Source organism: Eptesicus fuscus, chromosome 2 (assembly GCF_027574615.1).
Source record: "Eptesicus fuscus isolate TK198812 chromosome 2, DD_ASM_mEF_20220401, whole genome shotgun sequence".
Taxonomy (NCBI): Eukaryota; Metazoa; Chordata; class Mammalia; order Chiroptera; family Vespertilionidae; genus Eptesicus; species Eptesicus fuscus.
In genome coordinates this window covers 60,316,118-60,340,475 of record NC_072474.1, presented here as the reverse complement: position 1 = coordinate 60,340,475, position 24,358 = coordinate 60,316,118, and the positions used below count along the sequence as shown (strand labels likewise).

At 42.6% G+C, this 24,358-nt stretch overlaps 1 protein-coding gene and 1 pseudogene across 2 annotated transcripts in view; one reads left to right on the top strand and one right to left on the bottom strand.

Moving 5' to 3' along the window:
• The window catches only part of AFF1 (ALF transcription elongation factor 1), a 194,375-nt gene that overhangs the window by 155,579 nt on the left and 14,438 nt on the right, over positions 1 to 24,358 (top strand). For both annotated transcript variants that reach the window (XM_028148276.2, XM_028148279.2), the window contains 5 exons: positions 5,246 to 5,300; positions 5,409 to 5,446; positions 7,503 to 7,665; positions 14,151 to 15,086; positions 23,969 to 24,069. In XM_028148276.2, the coding sequence (XP_028004077.2) occupies positions 5,246 to 5,300; positions 5,409 to 5,446; positions 7,503 to 7,665; positions 14,151 to 15,086; positions 23,969 to 24,069 (1,293 nt within the window). The remainder of the gene's footprint in view (positions 1 to 5,245; positions 5,301 to 5,408; positions 5,447 to 7,502; positions 7,666 to 14,150; positions 15,087 to 23,968; positions 24,070 to 24,358) is intronic.
• On the bottom strand, positions 9,517 to 10,160 carry LOC129151003 (ubiquitin-40S ribosomal protein S27a-like; annotated as a pseudogene).

The window sequence follows — 24,358 nt, the reverse complement described above, 5'->3', positions numbered from 1 at the left end:
GGGTGGGCATCCAGACCCCATCTGTGCATGAATTTGTGCACCAGGCCTCTAGTATTTAATAAACATGATTTTCAGCAATAGTTTTTCTAGATTTTGTTTCTAGTCATCCCATATGCCACCCTTGCACTGGTGTCTTATTTGTCATTACTGATTTAATCTTATTTATTAACTTCACATTTTCCCTCATTTATACTCTTATGATTTTTCTCATCCTTATTTGATCTCAGATGATCATCACTTCTTCCGTGAGTTTGAATACTCTCTTATACCTTTGACAACAGTTTTTACTTATCAACCATAATAAGCTGAATTACTATATTAAATCATGTGCTGAGTCATTTTCCCCTCTATCTGATTAGTCCATAATCTCCCATAAACCATCTCTCCATGAATTTGAATTCTGCCAACTACTCTCACCCTTAGGAGAGTTCCCCTTATAGGTTGTCACAACTGCTTAAGATCTGCTTTTTTATTTTTTCATTTCTTGTATGTGGAGTCCTCTTCATAATTTGTAGCCTCCCATCATCTTGTACAAAGCATTTGTAGTCCTTATTTCTACCCTTTATAAAAAAAAAAAAAAAAGGAATCAAAGCCTGATTGAATTGAAAATTTGGGGAATTATGTATCTACTTTGGTGCCCAAATTCTTTCTCTCTCCCTGCAATCCATTGCCTATTCTGTCCCCCAATCAGTTTTAGGTTTGTGCAAGTTTATACATTCTGACATGCTCATTAGCAGTTCTGAAAAGCATTACTTTACATACCGTTCGAGCACCTAATACCAGGGTTGTAACTTATTAGTTGCTGAGCTTGCTTTCACTTGCTCTTTCCCAAATAAAATGTAGAGCCTGATCATAGGAAAAGTTAAGCCAAGAAGTTAGTTTATTTAAGTAGTTTTGGGGGTTGGAATTGAGAAATTACAGAATATTGGCAGTGAACTCTTTGGCAAGCCCAGTCTTAGAAATAGAAAGGGAATAAAGGCTTGTCTGGTGTGTCTTCACAGTAACAATTGCACTGAGTCACTGAAACATGCCTGCCAGAACCTGTGCCCAATCTGAGCTTTGCAGAACAGCTGCCAGAAGAATGCATTTGTGCAAGGGGTTTGAGGATTGTAACCTCTTAAGTCAAAAGTTTGCCTAACCAGTAGTGGTTAAACCTACATGGTAGTTCAAAGAGTTGCATTACCTGTGCACTTGGCCTCTTTTGAACGGTGCCAAGGTAGGCCGTATGGTGCTATGTGCTCTGAAATAACTGCTTTGTCTTAGAGGTTGGAAGTGAAATTACAGTAGTTATTTGACCAATTTAAAAAGTACGTAAAGTACGTAAAGTTTATTGATTTTCATAAAGGAAAAATAGTATATTTCTTTTATTCCCACCGGATAGTTATTTTATTAAATTGTCCTTTTTTTCATAAAGGTTCTTAATTTATTAATCCTCCTGAAAAACCTGCAGTCGCCACAGATAAAGTCCCTGAAGAATCTTCGCTCCTTCTGTTGTCATGTCTTGCAAGTCTATATTTGGGTTCATTTTTCTTTGCTTAATCTAAGGAGTCATAAATGGTGCCAAAGCCAGTTGTCTCACCACCACCAAAATGGTCAAATTGCAGTAGTTATTTGACCAGTTTAACTACTGAGTCAAAACACAAAGATGACATCTGCTGTGGCCTTGTACATTTTGGCCAATTTTCCCCGAATTTCTGTCTTGGGCACTGTTGCGTTCCCAGAGTGAGGACACCGATGACCATTTGTTTTCGCTGAAGTCGTCGTTGGCCATGAGTTTCCTGGTCCGGATAGTTACTGTGTTGTTCGGGGTGGAGGTTGATCTTCAAGCAGCCAGGGAGGAAAATCCTCTCTCTCTTTCTTGATATTTTCTTTTAGATTGAACTCTTCTCTCTGTGGGCACCGGAACTTAGATTCCATTGCACCAGTTAGTTTTTCTAACTGTTGGGTTCTACGTGAGCTAGAGCAAGTGGATTGGATCCAATGGAATCGCTTTTGCATCCTGTCTCCAGCATGTACCAGCTTCATGACCTTTTCAGTGGCAGCTCCAAGCTGGTTCTTCATCCTTGGAGGGTGAGGGGATCAGAGTCAGTCCACAGGGTTGTGGGTGAAGGGAGTGCCTGTAAGTCCTGATCACAGTGGAGGTGCAGTATGTGGAACTGTTACTCATTCAAAAAAGGGGTGCTATTCATGCAGCCAGCTTTTTAGATAGCCAACCTGCCACATTCTAGATGTAGAAGTTATGAAAGTACAAATGACTTGGTCCTGCCCCAGAAAACCTCATAGTTGAGTACATCCTTTGGGCCATGTGTTCTCTTGACCCAGATTTTATTGGTGTGAATGGGATTGGTTCTAAGAGATTTAATTCTTTTTAATGGGTATAAAGGTGCTCACCCAGATGTGCTGTAATTAATTTTGTTATTCTTCACATTCATTGACCAGTTCTTTCACATATGATTTGTGAAGTATAGTATGGGATGGTATACTAATACCAGTATTCTCGGCCTCAGATATCATTGTGGGACAAGTAGGGGCTTTAGGAGCTGATTTCTTTGAATTTTCCCCCTATCTCTAAAAAATAAAACCTTTACCGGTTGTCGGGTTACATTTTCCCCAACTGTACAGATTTTTTTAAAAATCACAGTGGCATTTGTGATTAATTTTCTAGTTAATGTTTTTTAAGTAACTTTTTTTCTTACTGGAGATGTAATACTTGTTTGTTATCAAAACTTTAGAAATTGTTTTTCTTCCACAGACTAAGAACATACTTCTTACGTTAAGCTACCCATCTCCGGTGATGTAAATGTGGTTTCTAGAAGGTTCTGTGGTGACTTTTGGCTGAATTGGCAGATGCTGACAGTATGCTATGTGTGCTGATTCTCATGTCAGATAAATTACATCCGTGAATTTTGATTAAATGAAATGTCCTGTGTAAATCCCTAGTAATTGATAGACCTTGTTGGATCTTACTGGTTCATCATTGCTTTTTGAATGAGTGTTTCTTTGGAGATACCTTTAGCAATCTTCCTTCAGTGGTCACTGTCCCTCCACGCTTAGGTCCTGAGTAAGTATCATGTCTGCAAGCTGGTTTTGCAATTGTCTGTCTAACGCTTTGAAGGGGGTAATTTCAGAATCTGGAACAGCATTTTCTTATGGTCCCTTTTATTCCTTAACCACAAGCAGAGCTGAAAGTCATAATGTACACTTTCTGACTTAGTACATCATACATACTTTCTGATTGACTCTAGGAGAATATATTCATGGAAGCTGGGCATTTAGTAGCTAGGCAAACAACTGACAGGGTATTTAGTCCTCTGCTCACAGCAGGAAGCATGGTTGCATTATATGGTCATTGACGTTTCAGAGAATTAAGACAAATCAATTTTATACAAAATAAACCCAATGACTAAGAAACAAAGAGGTTCATTAACTGGGGTTTTGTTGTTGATGGTTAATGTTGAATATAATTTGTCAGATTTTTTCCTCACATTTATTCCAAAGATATGTCTTTTATTTTTTGCTTGTGTGTACCCCATCCAAGCCACCATTCAGCAATAAACCTGTTGAGTAACTTTTTCTTCTATACCATTATGGCTGCTACTGCCAAGTCCTACATCTGCGGGCTGTGTTGTCTAGCCTGGCTCACATAGGAATTTAGCTTTCTTCAGATAAATATTGAGTGAGCTCTCTATTTACAAGTTAACAGTTTTCATGTTTTTCAGAAACTTATCACAGGATGTTGTTAGTACATTTGGTGGTGAACAGGCTTCCTTGGCAGGAATTACAGTGTTGCATGTAGGTGGTCAGTATGAAAGAGCCAAGTTTTAGCATTTGTTTTCATTAGGAAATACAGTGATTATACCAAGGATTCCCAAAATAAAAATTGTTGGTAAGGTTATTGAAGAGGTATTTTTAGAAATACTGAAGGATTGTAGTCTCTAATATAATTTGCTTTTTGGAACATAAATAATACTCAAGCAGACTTGGGGTTCTTTTGGTTTTTGTTTTTCACTATAACATTTCCTCAAACAGTCATGCTCATAAATTGGGTGGAGGAAGTAGAGGGAGCTTTTGCTGATTCATTCCTTCAATTTTTGGGCATCTCCATGGAAGAAGGTAAAGGGGAAGAGATAAAAAGCAGTTAAGATTTGCGAACATGTACAGACTGGAAAATGTTCACTTTTAATATGTAGCTTCGTTATAAACCACACTGCCTAGAGATGAGTATTAATATAACTGAGGGAGTGAGCTGAATTTTTATGTTTTTCAGAATGAGAGCTGTAGGTTAAGCATGTTCTAAATGATGATATTATTTGTATTACTACTCTTTCCACTGATCATTGTTCAAGCAAACGGAAGAGAATCTTTTTGTGGGCATGAACAATGGAGTTCAATATTAATAATGACCTTTGGACAAAAATGTAGGATAATGGCACTCTTTGGTGACTGTTGCCTTGATAGCTTCATACATCTTACTCTACATTTATTTAATTCAGATATAGTTCTTTAAGTAGTTTTTGTTTTCATTGATTGTAGAGAGATGAAGGGACAGAGAGAGACAGAGAGACATCGATGTGAGAGAGAAATATCACATTGACTGGTTGCCTCCCATACGCATCCTGAATGGGGATCGAACCAGCAACCTGGGTATGTGCCCCGCTGGGAATCAAACCCACCACCTTTTGGTGCACAGGACAATGCTCCAACCAACTGAGCCACACTGGCCAGGGCTCCATATATAGTCCTTTTTATAGCACTGTTTTAAGCATTCATCTGCAAATATTCATTCATCTACTCTGAACGCATTTAATGGTTGATCATTTATTCTAGTTGTCAGAGAATATAGAAGGAAATAATTTGAATGTATCCTGTCTTTCTCCTCTCTCTCTCCCTCCCTCCCTCCTTCCTGCTTTCCTTCCTCCCTTCCATCCTACATACCTACCTACCATATGGACTTGGAACTACCATATGGGGCTGGCAACAACTCCCTGTCGCATGGTAGTTCTGCCTTTGATGCTCAGACATGGGAAAGATTCCATTTTGAGATAGTAAGGAGCTTGGACTGAACTACTTTGTGTTATGATTGTAAAACTTACATTTCCATGAAATAAAGTGTTGGATTAATAAAAAAAAAAAAACAACCTATCCCACCCCCATTTTAATCAGTCAGCATATTTTCTATTTATATGATAAAGGAGTTATTTGAAGTCATTGTAAACCTGCCCTGTCTGTGCCCCGCCCCTTCCAGCATGCTTGAAGATGACCTGCAGCTCAGTGACAGTGAGGACAGTGAGAGCGAGCAGGTAAGTTGTGTGTACCCCGAAACTCCCGGAGTCCTTTTAAATCTGACCTGCTGATCCTAACCTGTTTTTTTCCTTTTCCTCGTCCTCCTCCCCCTTGTGAATGCCTAGACCCCAGAGAAGCCTCCTTCCACAGCTGCACCGCCAAGGTACAGTGCGGGTTTCTCCCATCTACACCAATGTTTGCAGTTTTCTGCCGAGGGGGGATTACAGCCTTAACTTCCATAGCTTCCTCATGGGGAAGGAGAGGAGTGTCACAGTTAAAAGAAAGCACCTGTTTACTATTTTGGAAGCTTCACTCAGCCTTAGAGAGGTTAACTCTATAAAGGGCAAGAGCCCTATCAGTGTAGGAGAAAAAAATGTTTGAGAGTTTAAAATAAGCCTGAATCACTTTCCTCAGTATTATGTAACCAGTATTTGAAAAGCTACGCCGAAGAGCCCAGTGTTTCTGTGAAAGTAACAGATTTGCTGTATTTTCAAAAATTATAAAGCCAAATTTTTCATGGTGGCTGTTTTCTTAGTCATGAATTTTCTAATTGTTTCTGTGGCTTTTCAAAATGGCCTGCAGTGCATTTCAGGGAGGTGGAAAATGGCACTGTTTTCATTTTGGAAACAGCTTGGCTATATTTTAGAAAACATGCTTTAATTTTTGCAAATGGAAACTAAACCACCTCTGGTATTGAATTTAATAATTTAATATGCCAATACCTGACCTCCACGGACAGGAAAGAGTTAAATTACACTGTAGCTGTTTCACTCCCTTGAGATGTGGTCATCCATTCAGAGACAGGCTCAGCAATGGAACCTTCCTCACATACGAGTGACGTGGTGGTTAACGTGGAGGAAGCTCATATAATTTTGCAAGGTCTTACAGAGTCATAAGCTCTGCTCATTTATTTATATTTCATTTTGTTCAGTAACTTCTAGTGGCTTATAATGACTCATAAAATATGACAAACTAGCCTAACTTAAAAGAGGAGGAAAAGAAAATTAAAAAAAAAACACAAAGTGGGGATAAATCAGAGGCAGAAATAACACAAGATGTATCTCATTCTGATTGTCTGTGGCTTAAGCTCTTCAGCTCCCAGTGTGAAAATGATCACAAACCTGACGCCGTATTTTATCTGAGGAAATTTTCATAGTATAGTGGGTTTGCTTTAAAATGACCTCAACTAGTGGTTTTATTTGTTATAATTTTTAAATTCTACTTTAATACAATTTTATTTAATAAATTTATTATTTAATGTTTTAGGTAGATTTGTAGGCTTTCAAGAGTGTAGATATTGATTTATTGCTTTGGCTAATTCCATTAAAACTGCAAGTTTTAAGATACGTTTTGAAATTCTGTATATGCCCAGCAGTGTTTTCTCATTGACCCAGAGCTATTGTCCTATTCGTAAAACTTGTAGTAGTTAATCTCTCCTTCAGCTGATAGTTGGAGGTCATCCTAAACCACTTATAAACAATGGGCTACTTCATAATTCTGCCCCAATGTGTCGGACTTGCTTTTGAAGTCACTTTCTAAAGGAAAACCCTATATATTTAATAGTCTTTGGCTATCATACAGTTAGTTCTCATCTAGACAGTAGAGAGATTTTAATGTATTGGCTGTTCTTTCATAAATGAACTTGTTTGGGATATCTGTATATCTATATATCTATATCTATATCTATATCTATCTATATATCTATATCTATATATATATCAGGAGTCAACAAACTTAAAGGTTCAGAAAGTAAATAGTTTAGGCTTTGTGGGCCATACAGTCTGTGTTAAAGCTAGTCAGCTCTGCTTTTACAGTATAAAAGCAGACAGATAATACAGAAAATAATGGGTGGATGTGTTCCAATAAAACTTTATTTAGAAAAACAGGCAGCCGGCTCAGGCCATAGTTTATCAACCCCTGACATAAAGCACCAAGCATCTATGTTAAATTAGTGTAGCTTGAAACGCTTTCAGAAGCAAAATTCCACAGGCTTCTCTTTTACATTGTCAACTGATGAGCTATTTTAAGTTTTTTTGGGTTGATTTTTTTGAGTCATTGTAGGCCTTTCTCTCAACTGGATGATATGGTAAATTTACTAATGTTGGGTAATACTGAGGCCCTTTCTTCTGAGTACCAGAAAAATGGGCAAAACAGGACACGAGTAGAAAGGGGATCCACCTTGCGTGGTGCCTTCAGATGATCTCTTGGTTGCTTTGCAGCGCTCCGCAGTCACTTCCAGAAGCAGCAGCAGCGGCCTCAGCACATTCCAGTGGTGCGGAGTCAGAGAGCACCAGTGACTCAGACAGCTCCTCCGACTCGGAGAGCGAGAGCAGCTCAAGTGACAGCGAGGAGAATGAGCCCCAGGACACTCCGGCTCCCGAGGTACCGTGTCCCCTCGAGGTACCGTGTCCCCTCCAGGAGACCGTCCCAGACGGCAGTGTTGGGGGCTGGAGTCTGCCGTAGGCCAGACGAGGAGACTGAGTGGCTCTGTCCCCTGGGGCAGTGCTTCCCTGCTCCTGCTTGTGTAGAACAGGCTGTTCCTATTTACTGGTTTCTTACCAGACCTTTGGCGGTGGAGGTTTGGGAGAGAGGTCTTCTCTCTTCTGTTTAAAACGATAGGTTCTTCTCTGTTGCTGCTAGTGTGTTTTGAAGAGCAACTCATTAAGGATGTTTGCACACCCTCTTCTTTTCCCTTCTCTTGAAAAAGAAAACTCATTTTTAGTGGGCCCCTGTTTTAATGTTAATGAGATTTCTTTTTGAAATTTCAGGAATGCATGAATTAAGGAAATCAAAAGGAGACAGTGTGCTTTAGCAAAGGGCAGGAGCATGAACTAGAAATAAGTCATCAGAGGTTCTATTTTTGAATCACTAAAAGCCATGCATTAAATGGTTGGTGACATGATTTTGCCAGGGCTGTGTTTCTGCGCCCTCTGCCCCATGCAAAACAGGGACAATTGTGGTCACCTGTCGCCGCCCCCTGGGAAATATTATAAAGATAAACAGATGAGGTTGAAAAATCTCAAACACCACATGTATCTAGAGGATTTATGCTGCCTCCTGGATTGTCAAGCACAAGAAATTTAGTAACAACTAATGAGGCTGCCAAATGCCCTCAAAACTTGGAGTAGCAATATAAAAATCACTGCTGGGGAAGGACGCTTAGAGGAAAGGGAAGGCAGTTGTGGAAGACCAGCTTGTCTAGAGAGAATGATTCTGCATATTTAAGATGGGAATTCTGAGAAATGAGACTTTCTAATTAAGGAAGTGTTCAGGTTCTCAGTATCTGTCTCTGCTCTTTAGAAAGCAAGGCAGTTAGTTCCACTACCGCATTAACCGAATCCATCTGGAGATCATGGAGCGAGAGCCATGTCTGAGGGCAAGGGAGGCTGAGAAAGCTACCGACTGTCATTTTTGTTAGATGTGAGTGTGCGTCTGGCACAGAGTAAGTGCTCAGTAAGTGTGTTTTGGAGTGCATAAACATAGATCAGCATGAACTGCACTTGGAGTGCCTTTCAGGTTTTAGAAACCACTCTCTGTGTTTCTGGGGTTCTCTGTTTCCTGTGTGATCTAATTACTGTTGAGGTGATTTTCCTGTGCCCCAGGGAAAAAGATACTGAATATGCTCTGCAGACAAACTATGTGGTTGTTCATGTTAATGTTTAGAAGATCTTTGCTTTGTGTCTTACCTTGTTCAATAAGAAAAATCTGTGTGCTCATTACGTTACTGATAGAACAGAATTCAATTAAGTAATAAAATTCTATTCAAATAAAGTAGAAACGGCACAGATTTGACTGAATAGTTGAAATTTTAAAGAAAGATTAATCTGGTATTTGATTTAATGAAACAATTATGTCTTGTGCTCAAGTGGTTACTGAAATGGAATTAGTCTTAGATAAAAAAATTAATGTTCCCACCCTAACTTATTATAGTTATTTATTTATTAAAATGTTAGTTCATGTCTCCCTTGCTGGTTTGGCTCAGTAGATAGAGCATCGGCCTGCAGACTGAAGGGTCCCAGGTTTGATTCCAGACAAGGGCACATGCCTGGGTTGCGGGCTCGATCCCCAGTAGGGGGCGTGCAGGAGCCAGCCAATCAATGATTCTCTCTCATCATTGATGTTTCTATCTCTCTCTCCCTCTCCCTTCCTCTCTGAAATCAATAAAAATATATTTAAAACAGTAAAATAAATAAATAAAATGTTAGTTCATGTCTTTTATTCACCCACATTCAGTTAGATGTCTTCTGGTTTGTTGAAGCAATAGGTCAGACATTTGCCACAATGATATCTGTCAACGTGGCTGGCCACAAAAACTCCAGTACACATTCCTGAAGGGCACTCCCAACAAAGGCGACTGATTTGACCTTTCTCATCCACCTTTTAACACACACACACATATTTTCAGAGAGGAAGGCAGAGGGAGAGGTAGATAGAAACGTCAGTGATGAGAGAAAATTATTGATTGGCTGCCTTCTGGATGGAGCCTGCAGCCCAGGCATGCCCTGACCAAGAATGGAACCGTGCCTTCCTGGTTCATAGATCAACGCTCAACCACTGAGCCACACCCCAGTTGGGCCCATCCACCTTTTACAGTACTTCAGGACAGCAGCTTAACCTTCTTTCTCTCATGCTCATTGTTGGGAGTGGTTTAAGATTCTTCCTTTTCTTACCACCACCACGGAAAAGAGTGGACTCCTTTGGAATGTTGTAGGCAGACAAAATTCGTCCACTTCCCGTTGTTTGCCAGTGAAGACCCATCTCCTGGTGGGAAGGAATTCCTTATCCTAGACCTTGGCCTTTACATTTTCTGTTGTATCCCAGGGTTTCACCTTGAGAGTGATGGTCTTCTCCATAAGGGTTTTCACGAAAATTTGCATCTTTGCAGCAGTTCCATCACAGATGTCATATGGAAAAAAGTCTGTTTTTTTTAAATTACCTTACTAAATAGGTCCATATTTGTACTTTTGTGTTGCTGTGCAAATCTAGCCTTGGTATAATTTGTATGTTATATATTGAGGTTCAGCTTCCCCAGAAATAGTTTATCTTTGCCTCGATTTTTAAACCTTTAACTTAACTACTTTTCTTTCCTTTTAAAATAAATGTTTGCATTATTGTAAATCTTCTGTATTAGTTGAGAATAACATGAATTTCATACATAACAGGCCATAGTTACTAGTTATTTATCTTTTTAAAATTCTATTTTTAATGCTGAAAATTTTGCTTTTTATGGCTCAATTTTAAGTTCATTTGATGAAGTAGTTTAGTAATCTTTTGAGAATCTGTAATGCTGTCTGCCTGCCCAGTGAGCTGGTTGGGAACTTGGGGGAAATCAGTGCTTGCTTTACAGTGGGGATCAGAATACAAAATGTGTGAGACACCCCACTTTCTTTCCGGTTCAGTGAAGTTCAGGGGGAAAATTATTCTGTTCTCCGTTATTCAGGGATCTTCTTAGTTTTCTAATCTATTCATTGTCCATTTCTTTGGTAGTTAGCTACCTTTGGGTGATTGCCTGTGAGGCTCTTAACCCTCATTCAACCCTAAAAGGTTGGTAGCTTTCTTTTCACCTATAGTGTAGCACTGAAGATTCAAACCAATAGCCCTTTAACTCTGAAGCCTTTTTATTTGCTACTATACCCTGTTGCTTCTCTCCTTCCTTCTTTGCTTTTCATTGCCTTTTAATTTTTGGGTGCGTACTCCCTCACAACTAGGATGATTTACTTAGAACAGTAGGTGTCTATTGTGCATAGCTCAAAACTTTCTGTTCAAAATCATAATTCACTCTAAAATATATAAACTTTTGCCAGTTGAAAAGTTAGGAGAGGTAAAACATTTATTCAAATGCTGAATGAAATTGATCATATTTTTTTCACTTGCAGTATGCAATGTTTGGGCTGCTCCAACCCTAGGAGGCTGGAGGTGTGGGGTATAAGGAGTGGCAGAGGAAAAATGAAAGCTCAAACCTTGATCCTATCCAGTACTTACATTCTTAAAATTCATTTTAAATCTAGTTTTAATAGATCCCTTATGTAAAAGTTTCCCCCACCCCAATAGCTAAATAATGTCTGATCTGGAAGAAGTTCTATCACCCACTGTGCATCTTTATGTCTTTATAAGTAGGTATACAGAAAGGATTGTCCCTGTCCTTTCCCCTCCATCTGGGCACAGTGGCTCAATTTTACCCTGCAATTGGGCCATACGCCTTCTGGGCATTTTAGGACTGCAGTAGAGGAAAATGTGTTTTATTTCTGTAACCAGGACATTCCTTTAGGGACTACTAAATGTATCCAATACTGTCCTGTTTGGGGAGAGAAGGAGCAAATGATATCTATACCAGGATTAACTTTTCTTTTTGGTTCTCGAATAAATACTTTTCTACCAAGCATGTCAGTGACTGGAATGCAGTTGTAAACATAGCCCTGATGAGATCTAGCCATACCTTTCCCAAGAAAGGGTTTGGTTCCTGATGTGATTGGCAAGTGAGTCATGCCTTGTCCCAAGCTAACCACTGGTGTTACCACACCCTGAAGTCTTTGCAGGAACTAGTGTTTGACAAGCAGATATTGTGTGCTAATCTTTTCTCTACCTTTAACAGTCATCCTGTCTTGCTAGACTATTGAATACAGTTGTAGATTATATGTGACAAAATTCCTGGCACTTAGAGTAGTTTCCTTCTTTCCTCCCTCCCTGCTCTGAAAAATCAAATGTGAGCCTTGGTATAGAGCTGGTGTAGGCATTGGGAACTGTAAAGGAGGTATGTTATCCTAAGCAGCAGCATGGGGTAAGCAGAAAAAAGCAGTTATGCAGCTATCTTTCTGCTGAAGTCTGGCCCTATCTAGTTCCTTTCAGGTCTAATCTGTTTCAATCACACTAAGTCCAAACCAACTACCTGATCATTTCATTACCGAACTTTTTTCTGGTCAAAAAGATTTTACATTATATCCACCTATCTTCCCTGTATTAAGTTCACATGTTTTTATAGAGTTGAATTATTTGGGATATTTCACTTGGGAAAATTGTTAGCAATCTTCCCCGTAAAACATTGTCCACCTGTGGATATGGATCTCCTTATCCATAATTGAGTCAGTTAAATCCCATGTGGAATGTCTTTCCCTTAACTTCCTGGTGCATTCATACAAACCACCTGTCAGTTGGATCTTAAGGAAAACATGCAGCATGAAATGATGTGCTTCCCTTTAAGAAAAATATAATCGCTGCTCACTCTATTAGGTATTAATATTTTTATTCAGCATATTTATGGGCACAGTAATACACCTATCGGGATGCTCAAATTAAAATCTCAATGTACACCACCATGTGTAAGACATAATAGTGGAACTTGGAGATGCAGAGGTCTCTGTCATTCTGTTAATAATATCTAGCACCTAGTTGGAGAGAGAGAATGGGATGCACTAACCATCAGTTAGCAACAGAGATTTATGAGATAACAGATGTCAGGGACTTCTGCTTATTTGTCAAATCAGTTCATAGATAATCAGTCCAATCCCAGTGCTCTGAATTGTATGCTGTGGAGCCTCCCCTATGTGGAGCCTCCATAGCACACAATTCAGAGCACTGGGATTGGACTGATACAAATAGGTGGCATTTTAGCGCAGATTGCCTAAAACAAGAAACATAATGCTTGATTTTTAAAGACTTCAAATGGGACTGAGGCTCATCTAATGTGACCTGACTTGACTCTTTTTTTTTTAATGTTGTATTTTATTTATTGATTTGAGAGAGAGAAAAAAACATTGATGTGAGAAAAAAACATCAGTTTAGGTTGCCTACTGCATGTGCCCCAACTGGGCATTGAGCCTGTAACCTGGCTATGTGCCCTGACCAGGAATTGAACCTGTGACCTTTCGGTGCAGGGAACAATGGTCAACAAACTGAGCCCTAAGGCCAGGGTGACCTCACCTGACTCTTTTTATCAAGGTGTAAAATTTGAAAATCAACATGTATCTGTGATACAGGGAAACCTTTCACAGATAAATGTTTACAATGTTTTTAAGTAAATATGAGAAATTATACCTAGTTTTGAAGAAAGCAAATTTTAGTTGAAAAGTACACTGAGTGGCCAGATTATTATGATCTCTGAATGCATAATAATCTGGCCACTCAGTGTGTGTGTGTGTGTGTGTGTGTGTGTGTGTGTGTGTGTGTGTGTGTATGTGTGTGTGTGTGTATTAGAGGCCCGGTGCATGAATTCGTGCATGGGTGGGATCCAGCCAGCCTGGCCAGGGGGAAGGGACATGGGCAGTTGGCAGGCTGCCTGCTGGTCCAACTCCTGGTCTAGGGGACAATTTGCATATTAGCCTTTTATTATATACGATTATATAGAATATACACTGAGTGGCCAGATTATTATGCGTTCAGAGATCATAATAATCTGGCCACTCAGTGTATATCAAGAAAAGGATAAAGTATGAAACCCATAGATAATCACCAAGACTTAGTTTATGAATTAGCCTTTTTTTGAAAATGCTTGAGAAAAGGATTCTTTTTATTCCCTATTATTTTCTGATAGAATAGTCTACAAACCAAAAATGTGTCAATTCTGTTTAAATTAATACTGTAATTACCATTAGAACAAAATATTTATGTAGCAGAGATTTCTCAGCAGTTGTCTATAGTCTACATTGGTCAATATTTAATGGTCACTATCTACCTAAGCAGAATTCCTGGAGCATTAAACATTTGGAAAATGGTCTTAAGAGTCAGTTGTTATAGAATTTGACCTGTAATTTGAGGAGGGTAAAAAGGATCTCAATTCGTAGGTTTGGGATGACAGATGTAGTATTGAGTAACACAGGGAAGAATTAATCATCTTTGGCCAGTTACCACTTTTCTCTTTTTCCTTGTTTTAGCCCGAGCCTCCTACAACAAACAAATGGCAGCTAGACAACTGGCTGACCAAAGTCAACCAGCCGGCAGCGCCACCAGAGGCCCTGGGGAGTGCAGCGCCCCCACTGCGGCACCCGGACGGGAAGGGCAAGGGTGGTGACGGTGGCACCACTAGTCACGAGCATTCAGAATCCAAAGATCCTCCCCCGAAAAGCTCCAGCAGAGCACCCCGGGTCCCCCCCGAAGGCTCCCACACCGGCAAGAGGAGTTGTCAGAAGTCCCCTGCCCAGCAGGAGCCGCCACAGAGGCAAACCGTTGGAACCAAACAACCCAAAAAACCCGTCAGGGCCTCTGCCCCCGCGGAACCTCGGGCCAGTGTGCAGGTGGAGAGTGAGCCGGGACTCCCCCACAGCGCCAAGGATCAGCCTTCCAAAGACAAGCCCAAGGTGAAGACGAAAGGGAGGCCGCGTGCTGGAGACAGAGAGCCTAAGCCAGCGGTGCCCACGCCCGGCGAGAAGAGGCGGCACAGGGGCGTGCCCCCGGCCCCCACAAAGGCACTCTCCGGTCCTGAGCCCACGAAGGACAATGTGGAGGACAGGAGCCCTGAGCACTTGGCCCTCGTCCCCCTGACTCACAGCCAGGGCCCCAAGCACGACAACAGCGGTGGTGGCAGGACTAGTGGCTGTCGCCGGGCCGTGGTGGTGCAGGAGGACCCTGGGAAGGACAAACTTCAGGTGCCTTTGAGAGACACCAAGCCGCTCTCCCCGCTCAGGGACACTCCTCCCCTGCAAAGCTTGGTGGTGAAGATAACTCTCGACCTCCTCTCGTGGGTTCCCCAGCCACCTGGGAAGGGGAGTCGCCAGAAGAAACCAGAGGACAAGCAGCCACCGGCAGGGAAGAAGCTGGATTCTGAGAAGAGAAGCTCCGACAACTCAAACAAGTTGGCCAAAAAGAGAAGGGTGAGTGCGGGGCCTGGCCTTCCCCTGCAGGGTGGCCGGTACCTGCTGTTCTTCACTCAGGGCTGTCTTTGGCCATGACTCTAGCCCTGAGTTGTCCAGGAGAGGCGGGAAGTGTTTGTTCAGATTAGATCCAGGCTTTGCTCCTAAGCCAGTTACTCCTCCATTATAGACCTGGGTACTTGCCACTCCGAAGACGGGCATTACCAGGCACCAGAGCCCTTCAGCAGTCTCACTGATTTGCAAAAGGAGGAGGCAGTTATTGTAAATGATATTTTATTTTAGGATAATGTAGCATTTGGGGGTGCTTTTTTATTTATTCTGGTAACATTGATATTTACCACTTGGTCCATTCGATTTTGCCCTAGAAATTAAAACCTTACATGAATTGCAGTGTTAATTAGTATTCCAAATTCCTGAAAGCACTGCTATACACTGAAATTTGCTCCTGTAGTATAACCTTTTTGATACTGGTATTACAGCCACATTTTAGCTCGTGGCCACATAATACCTCATTAATTTGAACACACCAGATTTAGACTCTGTGCCCTCCATTATTGACTTATTAATAAGCAGAGCATTATTTTAAAAGGTTTTAGAGCTTATTAAGCAGTTATGACATCCTGTTGAATAATATAGGCTGGAATGGTATCTCGTAAAGTATTAAAAATCTGTCAATTTCATTTTTTATTACAATTTTTGGAAGTTTCACTTAAAGAATGACATAGTTTTTAAAAAAAGGAAAAAACAATCTCTGCATTAAGAACCTCAGTTCCATGGACATAACACTATTTTGGACAGTTTCCTTCCTTCCGTTATTCTTCATCATTGAGCTCCTGATAGTTGTTTTTTGCTGCTTCTTGGTGATGAAAGTATGATAAGTGAGTGTTTCCGTCAGTGGCATTCCCATGAAAACCTGCCTAAGATTCAGAGGGAAGGGCACTAGGAAAGCCAGCTCTTCCTGCTGAGGAGTCCAATGGTGCACACTCTCTACGCTGAGCTGCTTCCTCAGTTGTAGAAGTTGAGCTAAGAATAACAAAGGACACAGCTATGAGGCAGCCTGCTGTCATGTCTGTGATTCAGCCGATTACTCCACTAGTTAAAAATATAACATGACTCTAACAAGTAGTACGGGTGGCTGTCTTGTCCAGACCCTTGTCAAATGGGACACGAGGGTATTGCCACCAAGATTGGAGTGGGCAGGTTGAGTGGGCTGAGGTCACGTGCTAATTGGCGGTGCTGTTTCAGCTAGAAGAGGGCATATTTTCTCTCCTGTCCAAGAACCACGAAAACGATGCATGTTAAAGGTGTGAAACTTGGTGGAGGAAATTGTGGTGGACTTGGCTAGGAAAAGTACCTGTGTTTAATATATCTGAAAAGACTTCAAAAATACACTCATTTACCTCCTCCTCCTGGGAAATCTTTTATCTCCTATCCCCTGCCAAGGTCTTGTCTGGTTTCCAATGCAAACTTTCTGCATTAGCCGGAGTGAGAAGCATTAACTTCTAAAATGCTTACTACCAGGCGGACATGTTGGAAGTGGCAGGCTCCCCCAGACGGTGTTCAGCCCAGTCTGTACTCCATGCAAATCTGCAAGTGCTGCTCGCAGCCCCCAAAAGGCTCTCCGCTCGCCCTGCTGACTATGTGAGCCGTCTCCCACAGCCGTGCGCAGCCCTTGGCCGAGCTCCGCGCGGGCAGCTCATTTATCATGCTGTTGGGAGGATGGAGAAATAATGACCCTCGTCTTAGTCAGGAATGTGCTTCTTTAAAGCCCAGGCCAGCACGGAGAGCTCCGCCCGGGAGCAGTCTGCCTCTGCTGTGGCAGTGACAGGCCCAGGGCCTGAACCGCTGGTTCCAAACTCTGGCTGCGCATTGCGGTCGCCTGGGGAGCTTGTAGGCCTGGTGGCAGGGTGCCCACCCTCAAACCCCTCACCCCACTGGTATTTTTAAATTCTCAGTTAATCCTAACGCCTACGGGCCCGGGAACCCCTGAAGTAGAGTCTTACTTCAGGGCCAACATTGTACAAAGCCAGTTCTTTCGGTGGAGAAATCCCTCCATGTGCTTTGCTTAGACGCCATGGATCTGGACAACCAGGAATCCTTGCTTTAAGTATGTTACCAGTTAAACACATAGAAGCTTTTGGATAAATACATATAAAAATCAGCTCACTGTATATTTATTTCAGGATCAGAGAATCGTGTGTCACTTGGTTTTGCTTCCTGCTGGGTTCCAGGTGTGATTAATATTGAGTATTAGCCTCAGGTCCTTCCCTGTGTGGGCCGGGCTCCCCCTGTCTTGTCAGGATCCCGACTCTGGTCAGAACATCGGCTGCTCCCGTGGGCCTGGGCCCCGTGGCAGAGGCAGGGCTGTCCTCTCTAAGCTTGGGTGCTGTTTCCCAAATTTGGGTGGTGGAGACTTGTTCATGTTCTTCATTCTACGTGCAATCACTAGAAAAAGCTCTCTGAGGATGTAGTGAGAGCAGTGGGGCAGTGTGCCTGATCGTTCATGTTTGTGGAATTTAGTGTTTTTATTTAAAGGCCCTTTAGGGTCTGTTCTGCTCCTGGTGCAAAATTTAGCAAATATTTTTCAGAGGGTAAGCAGACCCTTGAAGCCATTTTAGACTTAAACGTATGATAATCATAGAGTTGCTGGTGATTAACAGCTGTGATGAAGCCACTAGGTGTGGCACCTATACACGTGTGCTCATGGTTCTGTATATGTAATGTTACTCCCTTACGGAGCGGGTAGGAAACAATTCATGAGGAAAAGTGTGGGAATTGTGAGGGTTAATAGGCATGAACACACAGTGCTCTCTACATAAACTACAGAAGTTCATCATCCGAGTACAGTTTAGAATTTTAAAAAATACAATCTGGTTTTTTTGGCTTAAATAATTTTTAAACCAAGGTTATGTTATTCCGAGTTTGGAAGGAAAATTGAAGTTGAAAAGCACAATATAATACACAGGCCAGTGCCATTGACAGTGTCTAAAAATGCACTAGCGTGCATGGAGCTCCCTGTGTGAGCTAGACCTTATTCTGACACTTTATAGCTAACTAGAGGCCCGGTGCACAAAATTCATGCACGGGGAGGGGGGTTCCCCTCAGCCCAGCCTGTACCCTCTCCAATCCAAGACCCCTCGGGGGATGTGTGACTGCCAGTTTAGGCCCGATCCCCCTAAACCTGCAGTTGGACATCCCTCTCACAATCCGGGACCGCTGGCTCCTAACTGCTCACCTGCCTGCCTGATCGCCCTAACTGCCCCCCATGCCGGCCTGGTCATCCCACACAGCCTGCTGTTCATTCGTTTGGTCATCCCTCACTAACCCTCCTGCTGGCCTTGTTGCCACACGCAGCCTGCTGTTTGGTCGTTACTGTTACTGTGACAGTGTCCCAGACAATTTGCATAGTCCTCTATTATTAGTATAGATAGTTAATTTAATTCAGTTGTTGTTGTTTTTTTAATAAATTGCCTTTCAAAAAAATTGCTAGACTGTCTTAGTCATTTCAATAAATAGCAAGGCAGGGAGGTACATTCATCCAGGTCTTTTCCTTTTTCTATATATTCTTTTACTGACCAAGAAGCTTTGACATTTTTGGAAACAAATTTCACTCCCTCATTTATCCAGGTTTTGAGTCCTGGGAAGGGGAGTTATGGGATGTGGTGGGGAAATGTGCATTGTTATTGCTTGAGGATGGTTGTTGGTTCAGTCCCCTTCTATCCAAGCTCCAACTGCCCTTTCTTCAGTTGTTTCTCCAGATCAACATTCTCAGTTATCTTTCAAAATCAAGTGTTTGAAAAGTCATTCCTTATTTCCTGAAGCCACTTCAATCTAATTTCTTCATGCTTGTTAGTTACTCTGAAAAGAACATTGTAACCATATGCATGTTAAGACTGTTTTAAGCCATTCTAATGCCTGTGCATTCCCTCACCAAAAAGAAGAAATAAAGTGGATTGATTTTCCTTTTCTGTAGTACATATCCCAGAGAGTACAAAACCTGTCTCCTCAGTACGCTGCCCTCTCTCTTGGTGCTGACTTGGACTTGGCGTTTGCTTGTCATCTTTGTGTTGAACCTCCTGCAGACACATCCAGGGAAGTACCTAGATTTCCCATCAGGCTGCTTCTCCACTTCCTTTGCCCCGAGTGCTACCAAGGTCATTTGCTTCCCTGTAGGAGAAAAAGACCATCCTAGAATTTGAGTGCTGAGACCTTACAGGTCACTTGTCCAGGCGCACCGTATATGCTCATGGCCATATAATGACATATGTGGCTGTTTAGTAAAAGCAGCCATGGAGCTCAGGTATGTGGACTCCTCCCAGCCCAGTGATTTATCGTCTCTTTCATAGTGTCCAGTGAGGAGGCTCTAGGAGAGAGTCGCAAGGTCATAATTCAAGAACAGTGTACTGACTCTGGTGGTTATAATATCCTGGTCTATCCCTCTATTGCTCACACCCTTGTTGCCCCAGTACTCCCCCCCCCCCCCCATACTCCTTCTCCACTTCAGTTTCTCTTTCAGATGCCCCTCATCTCTCCCCATCACAGCCACGCTCTCAAAACATTCTCCTAACACCTTATTAGAAACACTGTTGCCCAAATTGGCGTCAGTTCTGAAAAAGCCACCTTCATTTCCCTGCTACATGCAGGAACCTCGCCCGGGAGCCCGCTGCTGGGCAGCAGCAGGCCGCCCTGCAGCATTCTCCCAGAAACCACCTTGGTCTCACGTTCCCAGCTCTTCCTTTTATGGGCTTCTTTCTTCCCGTAATCCATGGCTGCCTGACCCAACAAGTTAAGAAAAGCAAGCAAGTCAGTTCGGACCAGGTTGGCAGCCAGCAGCCTCCTTTTGTTGTAGGTACAGCACCACCGAGACACTTATCCTTCTGGGAAAGGGACCTTCCAACCCCAGCCTCAGGCAGGATTCCTGAAACGGAGGCTGATCTGGGCTCAGCCACAGGGCAGAGGAGACTTCTCTGGGCTCAGCCACAGGGCAGAGGAGACTTCTCTTTCCTTTACGAGAGAGTACTTCTCCCTCATCTCATTTCCCAATGGCTCCTTGATCTAGAAAAATCCCAAAGATTCCTTGCCTTCTGCTTTCCACTCCTGAAATTCACGTCTGCGTTTCCTGCCGCCCAGTAGGGCAAGGCTCCCTTCCTACCTCTGTCCACTTAAAGTGGCAGTGCCGGCCTGCTCCCGGGACCTCCGCTGCGAAACCTAGCTTCCATGCCAGGGAACAGATCCTCACTGAGTGCCTGCTCCAGGGAAGCCGCTGGGACTGTTCCAGGCAAAGAACAGGTTCCAAGTGCACACTGGACAGAAATGCTAGCCTCAGGCCCACAGGCTCCACTACGGCAAGCAAGTGAAGCGAGCAGTAGGATTTTTGCTTGATTTGGTTTAATGGCTAACTCTCTACCAGCTTACAGAATATTATCAGCTGCTAAGTTGCTTTATGCAAATATAAAGCACATTATATTGGCACGGTTTTCAGTGCTAGCCTTGATACTGAGCTTGACCTTAGTCAAAAGGCCGAGAAGCTTAATGCCTCGAAATCAGTACTGCTGATCGCTTGTTTTGGGGGCTGTTCTCTTAAATCACTGATTGGCACAAGCCAGGGTTGTAACAACCAGTTTGTGAGGATTGACTCACTAGGAATCTTATTTCATGTGTGATTTACAGCAGTCGCCAACCCGTGGTCCGCGGACCACTGATGGTCCGTGAGGTCCGAAAGGTTGGCAACCGTTGGTCTAGAACAGTGGTCGGCAAACTCATTCGTCAACAGAGCCAAATATCAGCAGTACGACAATTGAAATTTCTTTGGAGAGCCAAGTTTTTTAAACTTAAACTTCTTCTAATGCCACTTCTTCAAAATAGACTTGCCCAGGCCGTGGTATTTTCTGGAAGAGCCACACTCAAGGGGCCAAAAGCCGCATGTGGCTCGCGAGCCGCAGTTTGCCGACCACGGGTCTAGAAGGTCTGTCACTTTGGTTTATAGTTATAGCTAGCAAGTTCTAAGCAGCAGGGAAACATAAAAACAAAAATTAACGCTCATTCCATGTCTGGGCTCTGATGTTTTCTTTAGGGTGCAACTGTGTGGAGGGTTTGCTTTGGAAACTTACCCTGTGTGTCATTAACTGCCTAGAAAAACCTTCCGTTGCAAAAAGTATACATTACTACCTCACATACAATATCTGGGTATTTTAGCAAAATCTGTGATTTTTCCCAGAGATAAGTTTTCCGTCTTGCACTGCTTGTAAGGCCTGCTTTGCGGCCTTTAATCTAAAACTCGAGAGAACCCACTAGGTCTGTGAGTAGCAGAGCCCCTGGTGTGCAGTGGGTTACGTAATGACAGGGGTGCCCCGGTATAGGGTTCTCTCTTGACCCAGCCATTTCCAACTTACTCTTTTCTCTCTGCCAGCCTTGGCTGCCTCTCAGGCGTTAGCATTGCGAACTGTTGCGTGGAGGACGCCTGCACGCCGTGCCGAGCCCCCACAGGCTTCCTTCCTCCTGAGCTCTGCGCCAGGCTGAAGGCCACTGGGACACAGCTGGGTGAAATGTCCTGTCTTGTTCCAGTTGTGCCTTTAGGACGTGCTTCTTTATGTCACATCTCATCTCCTTATTGGGGATACTTTTTCTCCAGTCGTCTTTACTGAACGGTTATATTTCCGAGGAACTGATTTGCTATGTCACCTGTACATTTTATAATTCCTCCGTCACATTGGCTACCTGGGAGTTCAGAGCACCGTGTGCAGACTACCTCTAGAGAAGTGTGCAGAACAGCACAGCCCACTAAGAAGTAAACTAAACATTTCTAGCATCCACATTAAAGAAAACCAGTTAAATCGCTTTTAATAATTTGTTTTATCAAATATATCCAAATATCACCATTTTAACACTTAATCAAAATGAAAATTGTTACATTTCCCTTTTTACACTAAGTCTTCGAAGTCACTGTGGCTTCAGACTGGCCATGTCGGGCTCTGCTGGGTGCCAGGCTGTCGGTGGGAGTGTGCCCGACAGGACAGTGCAGAACGGACGGCCTCTGGGGCACACGCCTTCCTTTGGATTTAAGTTCTCCCCTGCCCAGACTTTCCCTTCTTCTTAATGTTCTCACTTGTGTGCACACCAAGAGATGAAAAACAAGCGTCTTTAGAAGCCACCTGGAATGAGACGAAATTTTTCCCCAGAGGCTGAGGAAGGGGAACGGAAGCCCTCTCGGCTCATCTGTGTGCGTGCAGCCTGCCAGGAGGAGTGTGTGTTTTTGCTCCTTCCCCTGCTTTGGAGCAGGGTCAGGCTGCTCTTAGTGTCTGCAGAGCTCGGACCTACGCATCTTAATTTATTCATTTTTCTTGGAGGAAGTCAGCGAACGGGAGAGAGACAGTGGTGAAAACGGGGGCTTCCTGCAGTCAGTGAATTTGAAGAATGTTTTTTTCCTTTAAGGCTTTAAGAGAGGATTTCAGGTTTTTAAGGGATTGTCCTAGATTGGCTGGTGGTGTCCCAGATTTCTGTCTCGGTGAACTGACAGTTGGAGGAGTTTAATTCTAAATGCGCATCACAATTACCTGAAGGGCTCGCACCAATCCCTTGACTGTCACTTGCTGGAGAGGTAGTAGCTCCTTCCCAGGGGGCATTGCCTGAGCCCAGACCGTGGGCAGGAGGCCCCCGTGAAGCCACTGGGTCGACATGTAGACTTTGTGTAAACTTGGTGTGCGTGTTGACAGGTGAGCACAAGCACATAGAAGACTTTTGCCATGAAGAATTCTTTGTTCTCTTAATGTTTCATTATCTCACACTTTAGTTGGTACAGAGAGATGTTTTGAGGTGCTTAACTTGGTGGAATTATATATCCCTTCTCATCACTCTTCCCTCACTAAAATTATATTTACAATTCTTCATTTTCTGTCAAAGTTCTTGAAAAACGTAAGACTATATATGTAGAGAAAGACATAAAGACAGTATTAAAAAAAAACACAACACCTGGTATCTACCTGACTAGGCAGCTCAGTTGGTTGGAATGTCCTGTATACCAAAGGTGGCAGGTGCGATTTCCTGTCAGGGCACATACCTAGGTATGGGGCGCATACAGAGGCAATCTGTCGATGCTTCTCTCTCCCTCTCCCTCTGTCTCTCCCTCTCTCTCTCCCTGTTCCCCCCCCCCTTCTCTTTTTCCCCCTCTCTCTCTCTAAAGATAAATAAAAACATATCCTCCAGTGAGGATTTAAAATTAATAATAATAAACAAAAGAACTGGTATCAATGGAAGAGAAAGTTAGCTGAATCCCAAAACAATTATTCTTATTTGTTGTGCCTTTCTGGTTTTGTCTATAAGCTATCTAGACAGGATTTTTGTAGCCTGTTTCATTTTCAACAATATACTTGTTTTTTTTTTCATTAGAAGAAAAGCTAAGCTTTAAGTACTCCACTCCTAATTTTATTATGACCAATAAATAAGTGTAGATAAGTGGATGGTTCTTTTGAAAGAAGGGGACTCATAAAATTATCAGTTGTTACTTGATGTGATCTGCATGTTTTATTGATTCTTTTTTATTTAGGAAAGTAGCAATGATGTGTCTACTACAATGAAGTCTACTACTATTCTTCTTATTAGCTATTACTTCGACACCCTCCCCTTCCTGCCTGTGAAGAATAGTCCTTTCTGGTGCAAAGCCTGGTCTCTCCACCGGTTACTAATATCCAATCTAGATTGCCTTCCTCCCTCACCCAAAACGCACACACACACACACAGTGTAGGTACTGAGAAGGTTGCTGTGAGTGTATAGACAGATGTCTCCAACAGTCTAATCATTCTCACTGCCTTTGCTGTATATTTTTTCCTATTTTGCCTGTACAGTTATGTTTGTAACAATTTACTTTGTTATATTACTATCATAGGGTGAAGCAGAGAGAGACCATGATAGCAAGAAAGTCAGACTGGAGAAAGAGGTTAAATCACAGCCATCGTCATCCTCCCACAAAGAAGCTTCTAAGACGAAGTGAGTATAGAGATTAGGAGCAGCCTAGGAAGGCGAGTGAGTCTTCTTGTGTCGGATGTGTGGAGGCATGCAGTGCCACACGTGTTCAGCTCCTTCTGGTGATGCGCCGAGTTTGTTTCCATCTGCTGTCGTCACATGGACCTTCTAGGAATTAACAGGTCATTGGGCAGCAAGCTTGGGTTTATCCAATGTATTTCAACAGTGGAAAATCCCCTAAAAACCTGGAATTAATTTCTTTCTAAAGAAATTTTTACATTAAAAATAAGAAAGGTGCTATTATTATCCCTAT